General features: G+C 42.1%; 1 protein-coding gene across 9 annotated transcripts; it reads right to left on the bottom strand.

The window, feature by feature from the left end:
- Window positions 1-546: 546 nt before the first annotated feature.
- On the bottom strand, window positions 547-13,087 carry LOC101471921 (BTB/POZ domain-containing protein KCTD1). 9 transcript variants are annotated; one of them, XM_076876522.1, is made up of 7 exons: window positions 12,758-12,918; window positions 12,402-12,477; window positions 8,950-9,089; window positions 6,463-6,641; window positions 5,695-5,839; window positions 4,258-4,563; window positions 547-1,880 (listed from the first exon to the last, which is right to left on the bottom strand). In XM_076876522.1, the coding sequence occupies exons 3-7, from the start codon at window positions 9,037-9,039 to the stop codon at window positions 1,719-1,721; spliced, it is 882 nt and encodes a 293-aa protein (XP_076732637.1). In that variant the 5' UTR covers window positions 9,040-9,089; window positions 12,402-12,477; window positions 12,758-12,918; the 3' UTR covers window positions 547-1,718. The 9 variants fall into 9 exon arrangements, with proteins under 9 accessions (XP_076732637.1, XP_076732638.1, XP_012772148.1 ...); XM_076876523.1 differs by lacking the exon at window positions 12,758-12,918 and adding an exon at window positions 12,583-12,751; XM_012916694.3 differs by lacking the exon at window positions 8,950-9,089 and having other exon boundaries at window positions 12,758-12,915.
- Window positions 13,088-14,132: the final 1,045 nt, after the last annotated feature.

Below are 14,132 nucleotides of genomic sequence, written 5' to 3'. Positions count from 1 at the left end.
GCTCCGTGTGGGATTTCACTTTGGATTTTGACCCTGCAGGAATATGTGGAAGTACAACTGACAGGACTTGCGTGGAGAAGTCGGCTCTATTCAATATAACTAAGTAAAGAATGCCCCGTGTAGTCACTGATGCACCAGCATAAATCCTCCAAGGTATAATATTGCCTCGGCAGTTTGCTTTACCTCTCTGGTTGGAAAGAGCAAAGACACTACATAATGTCATGTTTTGGTTTTTTTTTTTATCATGTTTGCCATAAATACATTCAGGTTTCTTGAAATAATTGCGAGCGGTACAACAGATGCAGCAAAATCAAATTTATGGAATTACTAATTAACTGCTGTGAGACATGTGAAAGCAGTCCCTGCAGCAAAGTAAAAACTGTGAACAGACACCATAACTACTTTAGCTGAGATTTATTTCACTTTTTTTTTTTGCTACATTCTTCTTTACTCAAATCTAGGGAGCATAGGTGGGTCAGTTATTTAAGAAATACTTTATATTCAACTTCATATGAATATGTGCTACAAATAAAAGTGATCTTGGAGTGGGTAGTACAATAAGCTTTTAATCTGTTCAGTCATGTCTGAAGCAACAAAATTTCCTTTAAAAAGTTTAAATGTAAAAAACACAAACACATATACGATGAAAATTTACAGGTCATGACTCAAGGGAATTTTTTTTGATCCAATTAAATAATTCCCAAAGTAGGACGCGGGGGGTTTGCAGCTCATAGTCCCTGATGAGGCAAATGGTGTGTCATAATAATTCACAAAATGATTTCCTTACTGCATCTAGCGGCTCCATAGTGTAGTGGTTTACACATTTGCCCAACAAAAGAAAGATCCCCAGTTTGAGGAGACACAAATCCCTTTTGGGGTTGTGGCAGGAAGGGCATCCGGAATAAGAACAATCTGTCAAATCAAACATGCAGAGCCACCCGCTGTGGTGACCCCTTGTGAATAAGAGAGCAGACGAAAGTAGCTTCTTCTATTTCCTTACTGCATACATGTGTGTGTGTGTATATATATATATATATATAAATAAAAGTCTTTGAAGTTAAATTTTGATGTCAACTGTATTTTTTGACTTAGGCCAATAAAATAAGCAATTAAAGAAAAAAACACTTCATTGGTGTCGTAATTATTTAACGTCATGTTATTATATGAAAAACAGATGCTGTTGTTGAGACTAACTGTTTATGACAACGAAGACATTCTGCACTGTAAGCAACACATTAGTGACCTTTTCAAAACAAGGGGTAAAAACTGATTTAACCAATATGCCAGCGACACTGAATCAAGTCACTGGTTGAAAAAAATACAAATAAAAAAGCTATGCAACACATAAAATCAGCAACAAATTCTTTTCTTTTTAATTTATATGGGAAAATTAGGACTCCTATTCAACCTAATGTAGGCTCCAAGTTTTAAAACAAACTTTGTTTGGGGATCCAGCATATATAAATCCTTTTTTAAACTGGTTTAGGGGGACAATCTCAAACTTATCAAATATCTTGTATCTTCTTATGGCAAAAAAAAAAAAAAAAAAAAAAAATCTCCTGTTGCACTTCATTTTTATTCTTTAGATGATTCTCAAGTTTAAGAAAACAAAAAACATCAACAAGGGAACAAAGAAAAACAGAGTCCACAGAGCTCTGCAGCGTCAAGCGTTTGGCTGCCACAGAAAAGTCTAGCACCTCCTGCTGCTTGGGAGGCTTCTAGTCTAGCTGCTCCTGCTTTATCCTGTTTGAATTGGGCCCTCGCTGACTTGTCCTCCTCAGTTCCCTCCTCAGGACGTACTCGCTGAACTGGGATGAGTCCACGCCTCCGCCGCAGGAGCCAGCGATCTCGAAGCCACGTTGCTGGAGACGCTCTAGAACCTGGGAAATGTGGAACAAGATAGAAGGGGGGAGGATGTCAGAAGCAAGATATTGATTATAGAAGGAAATGCACACGGTTGGTCATTTCTTGGTAAAAGTCAGTGTGATAAGCCAGTCAGGGAGTCGCTACAACAGTGATGCTAAATTGTTAACCACTAACCTTTTGTTCACTGCTGCAAAGCTGAAAAGCATTCAATCACCCAAAACTCCTCCAATTATGTGCTGCTGCCTTAGTCTAGCATTGGAAACAGCTTTGGGAGTAAGTAGCAGCAACATACGGCTTGTGACGGGAATTTGGATGGGACTTTCACAAGACTTTCACAAAACCAAGAGCCTCTCATATTGCCTCATACCTCATTTTCATTGTTTTCTAGTGTATATGTGTGTTTGTCTATGTGTGTGTAGCTGTTCCTGATCCCACAGCCTCGCAGACATCTACAGACGTGTCCAGGGGGGTTGTAGGATCACATTCCATCGAAGAGGCCCCAGGGAGCAGTGAGGCTTTCTCTCTGCCACTTGGCTCAGTGTGGGCTGCTCAGGAAAAAAAAAACCCTCTCCCCAATTCTCCCCCAGGCCCAAGCCTTCACCAAAACTACAAAGGTCCCCCTACTGCTGGCAGCTCTCTCTGCTCCCCTTCCTTCTCTCAAACCCCCCGCCCTGCCTCCATTAGCCGCAGATACAGCATTCACCGCCGGCGTGCTTTAATAACCAAACAGGATTATGGGCCCTGCCTGGGGACAACCTGCTAGGGAGCATGCTCACTCTCTTGCTTGCTCTCCACGACTCACACACACACACACACACACACACACACACACTCCAGAGTCTGGTTTGTGTGTGTGTTTTTTGGGAAGGAGGCGGTGATTTGACTTCCTCAGACGGAGACATAGTCCAAAATCATTGTAAAATCTTTTCAAATATGCCTTTACTTCATCCTTTATGGATGCATGTCTGAGGATTTTACCATCAATGAGTTATTGGAGTATGAATTTATAATCTGGGAAATGCAGGATTGCCAAATACATGCAGACAATAACAATGGAGGTTGACACAAAAAGAGTGTTTTGTTGAGTAAAGGCTTACTTGTGTGTGCAGCATACACCTATTTTTTAAAAGCTTCAGTTTTGCATGTATTAGTTTCAGGTAAAAACACAGTTCCTGGGAAAGGATCATATTTTAATAGAAAGCAAATTGAAACTTGACCTCTAGTTCTTACAACAAACTTATTTTCTATCTCCTTGTAATGAATGGTGTTCGAATAGACTCCCAACCCTTAGATTTATAACACCCCTAATAACTTATAAGAGTTTACAAAGGCAAAGTTAACTTTAATAAACAAAGATAAACTAATATATCAGAAGTGCACAACCTCAAGATATTGCTGGTATTGATTCACTAAGGCATCCAATTCTTAGTAGGAAATCTTGCCAAATGCTTTTCGGATGTTATACGCAGAAACAATACTTGAACAGAACACCATCAAAGTCTTGATTTTATTTTAAATTGGACGTCAATCTGTTGATCCACTAAGACACTCAGAGTTACTGACTTGTGTTTTCATTACACGCTGAACTTCCTCTTTCTTCTTCCTTACAGTTTCCTTTTGCACCACTGATAAAGGTCTCAGCTGTTCCACTATGTAAAACTCCCATCATTAACAACTTTCTCATCACTTTTCATTAGTTTGGCCCTAATGCCCACTGTAAGCTGGCGTTTTGGTCATCATTGTTCAAATAATTCACAACAAACTTGAAATGGGCTGAGAGGCTCCTTCAGCTTCTCTGGTCTCTGTTTTCAGTCTTTAAACCATCTAGCACATGGTGGAAGACTCTGGCCAATGTAATGACTTTTTAGACCAAGAGACCAAAATAAAATGTTTATAGGTTGTGAGACATGGTTTCACCTGAAGTAATGGGTTGAACAGAGACCTTTCAAACTGTATGTAAAACCAAAAGTCCAGATTAACTGATTTTTTTTTTTGGCATATGAAGCACACCTACAGCTTCATTTTTGTGTGATGCAATGTTATATGTTCAAAACCATCCAAAAACATAGTGTTACATCAGTGGATAGTACTGAAGCTCAGCCCTTTTTCAGCTCTCCAGTTACAGTCAACATTATTATTCCATACAAATCACAGAAAGTAAAGATGGTGGTAGACTTGTGTAATGATAGCTTTCTAAATTAGCGCTTTGATGAACTCATCAAAGCACCCATTTTTCTGCGAGGCCGTTCTTGTAATTTGATTGGATTAAAAAAGATAAAAAAAAGAAAGCCTGCAATCAGACATAACTAATTTTTTATGACAGAAAAAGGCTAAATGAGCACAACATTACTGCAATCAATTATTATGTTTTCAAGATAGATGGATACAAACCTGGACAGAGTTGAGGTGACAGTACCCATTCAGTGGGAACCGGATGACGTGTGTGGAGTCGTGGTTCCAGCCAGCATTGACGGAGTTGCACATAACGTCTCCGATTTCTGGAAACACATCTTCGATCAGGGCCTTGTCACCGCTGAGTGTGATCCTCTCACCCAGGTCGGGTGCAACACGCACCACCAAGCACTCGCAGGGACGGGACACCCGACCTAGCTCCTGGTCCTGGCGCCAGCGCTCCAGCTCAGCAAGCATGGGCTGCAGCTGGAAATATCGTGCTTCCTCATACAGCAAGCTGTAGTCCTGTAGGATATAAAAGTTGAAGGGTTTTCACATCATTGCATTCTCGAAAAAGACACATTAAAACCATGGTAAATATGGTATATGTTTTCAGGGTTGTATCAAATATGTTGTTCCTGTTGATTATTCTGTTTAGATTTCAAAGTATTTTGTAATATTTTTTGTTTTTTCCCTCCTAGATCGATGCTTAATTGTACAATATTATCTTCTACACAGGTAGTCTTGATGCAGAATTCTGGACAATCTGGATACTAGAGAGCAACATACTAAAAGACACAAAAAGCAAAACAGTTAAAAGTCGTCATTTTCTTTCTAAAGCTGAGATATTCCAAAAAAAACCCCCAGAAAGAACAAGGAAGCTTTAAAAGCACTGTTCTACATGAATGAACAATAAACCCTAGTCGAGACACCACTCAGGAAAAATTACAAAAGATCCAAAGTAGAGAAGATACAGGGCGACGTGTAACACAGGGTTGCATGGGCTAGAGGAGCAGAGCCTTTACTCACAGCACTGCAGGGCCTAAACTGCACCACATTCCAGTTTTCACATGATCCTCTCAACATCTACTCACTGAGCATATGGCCTTAGCCTGAACTTGGTCTTGTCTTTTGCCTCTGCTTATTTTAACTGACATACTTTTTGCACAGTGGACAGTCCATCTGATAATGTGGTTATTTGTTTTCTCCCAGGGCAAGTTCAATAATTATTGCTTAACTATTTGAGTGGGGGGTGGGCTGCTTATGTGCCACATACAGTGACAGGCACCTTGGATGGACACTTGGCACAAGAACACAGAGAGCTGCAGAAAAAAGGATATCGTATGGCCATGGGTGTCAGTATAATTGTTTCAGTACGAGCCTGCTTTTTTACTTATGTATTGCAAAAGAATCTTTGCCAGTTTGTAGCTAGAAGGAATCAAACTGCATCTCTTGATGAGGAAATGCTTTGCAATTGGGGTTTGTTTGGTAGAGCCCTGATATTTTCTCTCCAGCATGTGAACCATTTTCAGTAACTCAGGGAGGACCAGTGACCAAAGGCGTTCCACGGCCTTAGCATTCATTGTGTGTGTTAAGTTGTAGGACTGCTGACTGGCTGATGGGAATTTACAGTTTCTAGGATGGGCATCAACTTACTTTGAAGTCGTCGGGGATGAGGAGCTTGGACGTCCTGAGGAAGTTGAGGATATAGCGGAACATGTGTCCATCCCTGTCAATGAAGTAGTGCTGCTTCAGGCTGTCCAGGACTATAGGCTCTGTGCCATCAAAGAGACGACCAATTCTGCCCGTAAGAGAGAGAGAGGAGGGGTGGTGATTTAAGCAGAAAGGGAGGTAAGGAAGGAAGAAGGAGGACAACATATCAGTGTATTTTTTACACTCACAAACAATACTTGTAACAATTTTTAAAACCTAAACTTGATCTCACTAAATCTGTCTTAAAGAAAGAAAGAAGGTCCTGAGAGGTCAAGGCCAGCTGGTGCTTGGTTGCCTGAGGCAGGGAGGCAGTCACCCGCGGGCCTGTGCTTGGAGCGACAGTGTGGCCTCCCAGCCTCCAGATGGCTCCATGCCCTTTGGCTCTTTACTGCCGCTGTGACATCTGTCAGAATAACCAAGTTGCCTTTGTCTGCTCTCTGCATTCTGCACTTAAAGTGCTCACAAATTGTTTACCCCTTTAAAATAGCAGAGTTTTACAAAATGTGACATCTGGCCGTCGCGTTACAACAATAACTAATAAACAACAAACTGCAAGGAAATTCTGACAAAAAAACATTAGGCTCCATCAGAAAACATCCCTGTAAAACACACAATACATGCAAAAATCCTGCCACAAATGGTTACCCCTGACCCTGGATCTTAACCTTCCCCCTCCACTTAAAATACATCTGTATGGCAGGGCAAACTCACCGAGATTCTGGAAATTTTGTTAAGGTGGCCAGACTGCTGGTGTACATGTGCCCACCTACATCGATGTGCACAGGAGCATTGGACTTGGTGAGCTGAGCAGGTGTTGGGATGCCCTGGTTACTCAAGGGAGACACCGGTGACCGTGTGATCATGGGCCTGGACATGCTGGAGCGATTATCCTGAGGGAGCACAAAGGAAATGCATGTAGGAAGACACATTAGATTGTAATCTTCTGCTGCAAATGAAACAGACAATTAAAACAACTCTAGGGAAGATCGAAAAAATTAGTATATTAGGAAAGAAAAAAGAAAGAAAGGCTAATAAGAGACAACAATCTGTGCATTTCTTTATCCAATATATTCTGCAGTCAGGAGTGGAGAGCAAGGGTGGGTTTTTTTCTTGTTACCCTTTTCTGTGCAAGATAGAGCAGCCCGACCTTGACCTGAATGTTGCCACAATCCACAAGCATCCACTCCTGTGGGCCATAATCTCCAAAACCAAATTAATTTGGAGCATCAATCTCAGTCATGAAAATGAGCAATAATGATTCCTGATTTGAATACTATAATAGGATTTGGAGAATAACGTCTCACGATAACCTACAAACACCATTAGGAGACGATTTCTGTTAAGCTCTGAGATGAAAAATGACTTTATACCCGAAAAAGTTTGAGTGAAGATTGGAGAAAACCTCAAAAGTGTCCCGATCACTAAGGAGTGAGCAGGACATTAGACACATCTGCTTTAAAAAACAAAACAAATAAAAACAAAACAAAACCGTGAACTCAACACATACATTTTACAGTATATTGCACAGGAAGGACTATCTGACACTGTGTGCGCAGTCTACGGTTGAGGGCACCGAGGTGATGATTTCTTCGATTCGGTAAATAAAAAAAACAAAACTACCAAAAAACAAAGTGTCCGGCACTTCGCTCCATAAAGTCGAAAGTTAAATCGCTCTCCCCCTCCCCAGACAACACGACACTTTTACGCGTTTACCTGCGCCGGCATCACTGTGGTTGGAGAGGAAGTCACCGAATGGTCATTTTGCTTCAGAGATGCTGCGGGAACGGGCTCTCCTCTGACAGCGAACATCAGCGAGCTCTCCCTGCACTCCGCCGCTCGGATCGGGAGCCGTTTGAGGGAAGCGTGCACGGACTCATCCACGGAACTGATTGGACGGGGACGCTTTCTCGCCTTCTGATGCGTTAAGTCCATGATATCCGTTTCGTCCATTACGGCTCAGACGTTTAGGGTCAAAGAGATAGGAGAAAGCAGTGAGGCTTTTTTTTTCACCCTCTCCAACACACCTGCCAAAAATGAAGAGGCGTGAAAAAAATAGCGAGCACCGGGGGTGAGAGCGAAAGCCGTTGCTGTCACACGGAGCGGCTTCTTTGCAGTGGCTGGGAGAAGTCAAAGCCCCCGACAACATTAGCATTGTAGCGCCCGCGGCTCTTTTGGGCTGTCGCTGTTTCAGTGGCAGGTATGTGTGTCGCATTTTCGCGGAATGAAACAAATCCTGCCTTAGCCTGCAAAATGCGATCGTCTGCTTATGATGCGATTTGGGTTAACACGCCACATCTGGACCTTGAACAGCTGGCCTTTGCCCCCCTTTTCGGAGCAGTGTTTCCACGCGCGACCACTGCCCCCCCCCTACACGTTGCTGCCCATTGTTCAGCAGCAGTTTTTGTTCAGCCTTCCAACACATCAGTCGAACAAAGTTGAGTCTGTGACAAAGCCGAAACAGTGGCCAACCTTCTCAATCACATGGACAAAAAAAAGAAAAGAAAAGAAAAAAAATACCACTGCAATAGCCCATTCAACCCCCCCCCCCCCCCCCCCCCCCCAAAATACAACCTCCCCCCACCCATACACACACTTACCAGCCATAAGCACCTGATTGATTGTGCGCTTTCCAGTCACACAAAAGCAGTCAGGAACATCACTCTTATTTTTTAGATGGCCAAATGCATTCTGAATATGATGTTTTAAGGGAAAAGACTCTTCACTATTTACAGGCTGCAAGATGTTATCAATAACTAAACGTCCTTGAGGTCAGCAAAGAAACACTGCATGTGAAGTACCAGCTAACACCCCTTCAAATCAACGGTGTGACCCTCAGAGCAGCTATAAAACTTCTTCATCTGTTTCTCCCTGGCTCTGTGTCTGACAAGTCTAAGCGCTGCGGTGTGGTGTTAACACCACCTCCAGTGACCACATCAGCATTGCAAAGCTACCACACTAATGATATCGTGGAGTATAAAACCAGACCACAACATGTCCAATTGCGGTTAAAAGTACTGCCACAGCACTCTCCTGGGTTGTTTTTTTTTCCGCAGAAGAAATGTAGGGAATCCACAATTTTTAATAACATTCAGATTAAAATTAATTAGTTCAACCACTGGCCTTAAAACATCCACATTCCTGTTTCTCATTGGCAGTGTGAGTTTCACACCTAGATACCCAATTAGCAATTAAGCTTGCCTTTGAGTGTAGGCCTCCAATGCGGTGTGTGATCCTGGTCTGATTTGCATGCCACTTGTGCACGCGCTGATAAGCGCAGGCAGCAGCCATACATAGTTTTAAAATTCAACTCCAGAATCCCTCGCAGAAGGCAAAGGGGCCTGCGGGGCAAAAGAGAGAGAAATCACATGGCTGCTCTTCAAAAGGGGACCTGTGTAAGGCAGCCGGCAAAGTGCGTGGGATCACACTCAGAATGCAGGTAATTTGTTCCCTGACTAATTTGTGGAGATGGTGGTGTGTGCGTGTGTGTGCGTGCGTGAGAGAGAGTGAGTGAGAGAAAGTGTGTGCCTGTGGAGAGTAAGTTCTGAAAACAGCTTGGTGGAATTGGATTTCCTCAAAGCCTTGTCATTGCAAAGGTGGATTGAGTGTAAAATCTGTGAGGCATTATGGAAAATTGCAGGGGAGAAAGAAGAGAGAGTGAAAGAGAACGGGTGGTTGGGTGGGTGGGAAGTGGAGGGTTGGGAGCTGGAGGGAGCCAGTTGAGGGAATGAGCTCTCATATCACAAAATCATCCCGAGTTGCTGGAAATAAAGACGTGTCGTGAACCTTTAGTCGGACCTGTGTCTACGTTGCTCAAAATCAGTTCAAAGGTCACAGCGTCCTCAGAATCTACAAGTACGAATCCTGAGATGTGCCACACGAGCGCTTTTCCAACCTGTTGCCATTTTGAATTTGGCACAGCGCTACAGAAGTCTCCCATGCATGTTAGGATGTTTGCGAAAGAAGTCAAAACGTATGTGTTCAGGGAATCTGTTCGTTTATCCAGCTCGTGTAATTTTGTTGCACCACAGTATGCACAAACAAATCTAAAACATGCGCAGAGCATCAAAGCCCGGAGCAGTCGAGCTACTCCCTTTTGTTTCTGTTGTTTTTCACCAGTTTTCTTTCAGGCCTTTAATGCAAGACCATCTTTCTTCAAACTTTAAGGAACTAACACCTTACAGTAGCTCAGGTTGAATATTTAGTAAGAAATAGCAGGGTATGTGTTCCACTAATAATTAATCCAAAAACATAGAAAGCAAGGATCTGTCTGCTGTTGTAATAATTGAAGGGCCTTCTGGGGTTCAGCATATGTAACAGACTGACTTTAAGTTGGCCATCCCAGAATGCAACTCTTCACTGTTTCGACATATCTCACAAGATACAATTAGCATTTCAGATCAGAGCATTAACATTCAGTTCAAGGCAGGCAGACTGGTATTTACATAATCTGGATGGGTTGTCTCTGCTTTGTTGCCTGTGGCCATTTGTTTGAAATGTCCATACACAGACAACTACAAACTCTGGGTTAACATCAGTTGCCGCTAGCTGTATATATAAAATATATATGAAAAAGGTAATGATGAACTGTTATAACAGCATGGTTTGGGTAAAAACTGTAAGCTAGATCAAATGCATATCCCACTGGACTTTGTATACTTTGTAAATATAAAGTAACTGCATGCTGCAGCAAAGCCAAAATACCGCATTTCAATAAAACTTTTGTCATTGTCATTAATGTTTTTGTTTTCACATCTCCCCTCTTTGATGACAACTGACATAAGCATATAAGTTCTGAACAATGACTGCAGAGACTTTGTCTTCAAACTGACTCCACGTCTTATACTTAACAGTAAAGGGAGTATTTGGTATGTTTCAAATGACCCGTGGAGATGTGTTTAGTATGAAAAAGTACTAAGGCATTAAATGAAAGAATGAAGAGGTTGCCCACACAAACACAAACACATCACCACATTTGAACATACTATGCAAACCTGTACCGTACTTTAAAGCATCTTGTTGATTTTGTGTGTAGTCACCATTTCAATTTTTGGCTGTAACTTGCATAAAAATAATCATTTCCAGTAGAGCACGGTGGTCCGGATAAGCTTTGATTCTCCACACGATCAAGAATTTCATACACAGCTGGTAACTATAAAACAAGCCATAGTAGTGCTTACTTATTTATCAACCAGGAACACACAATTACTCCCTCAGTTTTCTCAGACGTACTAATCTACTTGAAAACGATTCTTTGTGGAGTTACTGGAGCTGTACATCAGCATGACATCACAGATAAGGAAGTGTGATCAGTGCTATGTAGCCGCAGGCTGTTAGAGACTGTAGTGCACGTTCACTGGCATAGAGCAAACTATCCCAGGGCACAGGAGTGGCAGAGCCACTACAAAAATACAATAACAGCATTTCTCTCCCAGTGTTCCAATCGAGAGCAAGCAAAGATGAAGTTCAAACCGATCCTGTAGTTTCACTAATGCGATTCTGGCCTGTTTTGTTAAGTGTCTTCTTTCAGCTCAGAGCTCTGTTTGTAAATCTACTGTCACTGTGAAACAGATGAACTGAAGCCCTATATACAGTTCTCTCCCCCCCCCTCCCCCCTTTCCCTTTTTAACAGCGCCATCAGGTGATCGGTCCTGACAACCAAACATCTCAGTCCCACCATTCTCTTTATTCATTCACCCCCTGGAACTCGTGAAACTGGCTAAGGGCTTCATTACAGGTGACCAGAGCTGGATTTGAGTATTCTCCCTGGGGTCCAGTGGTAGATGTTTAGTAATCAAACACAATCTTTTATTTTATTTTATTTAAAAAAAATCTTTATATTTTAGGATACCACATGCAATACTGTAGAAAGTACACACTTTAAACGGAGTACATGTCTGTTTACAAAGTATAGTCCTACAGGCGAAATAAGTCGATACTGTTACTACTACTGAGTAAGTATATCTGTGCCGATTCGCATCCGGACCTTGGAGTTGATTACGCACGGCGCGGTGGTAAAGCGATTAGACTAAAGACTAAATTCGCTCCTATTTTCGTCTTTAAATGCATAAATGTGAATCTCATAACGCGGACATGGCTTGCATTAACGGATGATTCACAGATTCCGCACTGACGTGTGTAAAAGGTACATCCTGTCATACAGAATAAGAAATACGCCCTAGGCAAAATTACTCCACAATGGCGTCTTTCATTAGAAGATCTAGGGCAGCCAGGAAATGGAAGTGTTTCACGACAAAACTCACTTCGAAAAACCTTTACGAAAACGACAAACGCGGGTTTAAGTAAGTTACGAGCAAGTTGCACAGCAGCAGCAGACACGGAGACGGCGATGTTTTCCGATCTGAAACGCGCCAGGAGCGAATTCACACGGTGGATAAGTAGAGTCTTTGCTCGACAAGATCACAGTCTGAGCCCGCTGTTCGTTTAGATTGGATGCACCAGAACGTCCTACATTGTAGTCACGCGCATACATTTGTACAGTAAGTAAGGGACAATAGCCAGGAAGTGGTTAAATATTTTTTAAGAACTGTACCGCTCGAATCGCTTGGCACATGCGTAAAAGCTGCTGCGCCTCTATGTCCCAGTCCATCCAACCTCGGGAATAAAATCAAACCAAATAAATCTTCGCTTACCTGAAACATAGAGCAGCATAAAGTATCTTTTTGGGCACCTTTTCCGTCCGATTTGGCCCACGATCTGCCTCTGTTCCTACACCAGTGAGAAATGCAATAGCTTGGCTAAGGTAGACAGAACAAAATACAGAGAATACTTGCTCCAGGGCTCCGAAACCCCTCAAGGCAAAGATCAGGATACAATTAGCTCATGTCTCTGCCCCAGTCTAAACCAATCTGCAAAATAAAACCGCGAGCAAAGAAAGAGATCACAGCAGCAGTGCCTCAGTCTTTGTTGAGTTTATGTTTTTATAAAATCAAATATTTTTTTTCTTTCTGCATTTACAACACCCTCACCCCTCCTGCCTCCAACTTGCCTATTGCCTCGGTCTCGCAGAGAAGCTGATTTTAATCGTTATGATTAGTTTTGATGTAACGTTCCCCCGGGCGATTTCTACAAATGGATGGAGTGTTTTTCTGCCAGGGAGGAAAGGCAGCAGATGATGATAATTATATAGATTGTTGGTGGAGTCCTTTGATTTTTTTTTCTCCCCCTTACTTTTCAGACATCTAACCTGACTAGTTTGCTTCTTTAACGTATACACGCAGCATGTGCTCCCTGACAACTTGTTGATTAACCTTGAATCAACGAAATTAATAGAATGTGCTTAAATGAAATTCTCACTCGAGTTTGGTCTTTGTGATCTTTTCAGTCTCTTTCCTCCCTTTGGACAACCTCCAAATGACGTAGACCAGTTGTATAAATAAGCACTTGCAGCTTGCCTTGCCTCAATCAAGTCTGAATCAGTGCCCGAGGGTGATGTGCGAGCTCATTTCAAATGTTCAACCATGCATGATTTCAGGAAGATTGAGGCACTTCTGAGGCTTTTAGAATTACTTTGGGGATGCAAACAGTAAAGGAATTACATGTTCAAAGTTACAAGTCAACAGGCATAATTATTCTTTCCGAGTTAAGAGTGGTGTTTTGTGCACATGTGGGCACAGGGTTGACAGTTATTCCTTTAGATTCTTAATAGTTATCCCCATACCATACACTATGAAGGAAGGCTGAAATATCTCCTGCGCCCCCTACTGGGCAGAACATAAACTTTCTTATATGAAAGCAAAGCTGTTAGTGTAACTTTACCCAACATAAAAAGCAGAGAAACCAGAGAGAAAAAAAGATGGATAAGACATCAATTTAAACTAAATATTTATAAACATGCCATGTAGCCTAATGTTCACGCAGAGACAAAACTGAATCCAAGCTCGTTTTGAAGTTCAAGCAACAGTGGAGAAACAATGCCACGTCACTAGGGACTGATGGACTGAACCATGTGAAAACATATTTCAGCTCTTTTCATCAGGAAAGTGGTGTCCTCAGATCTTTTATAAATTACAAACAAAATTGCCTTTTGAGGATGAACGTCCAATTCGGCCATGAAACTTTCCACTTTTTGACCAGCACGTCCCACAGGGACAGGGGATTCAACTGTTAAGATGAGGTTACTTTTTCCACAGGTTGCTGGTTTGGGCCACAATACTTCAAGAATCAGGTGTCAGCCATGATGCCATAAGAATGAACAACCTTTATAGAAATCCCATATGTTATTTTTTTCTGCACGAGTGAAGCTGTCTTTAATATAAACTTCAAAGCATTCAAAATGCGTATCATGAAACTAACCAGGGTAGACTGCTGAATGAGTGCGGTGTTGGTTGCCAAAAAAAGGAACCTAAGCAATTGTTCCAATG

Source organism: Maylandia zebra, linkage group LG18 (genome assembly GCF_041146795.1).
Source record: "Maylandia zebra isolate NMK-2024a linkage group LG18, Mzebra_GT3a, whole genome shotgun sequence".
NCBI classification, from domain to species: Eukaryota; Metazoa; Chordata; class Actinopteri; order Cichliformes; family Cichlidae; genus Maylandia; species Maylandia zebra.
This window is presented reverse-complemented; position numbering and strand designations above follow the sequence as displayed.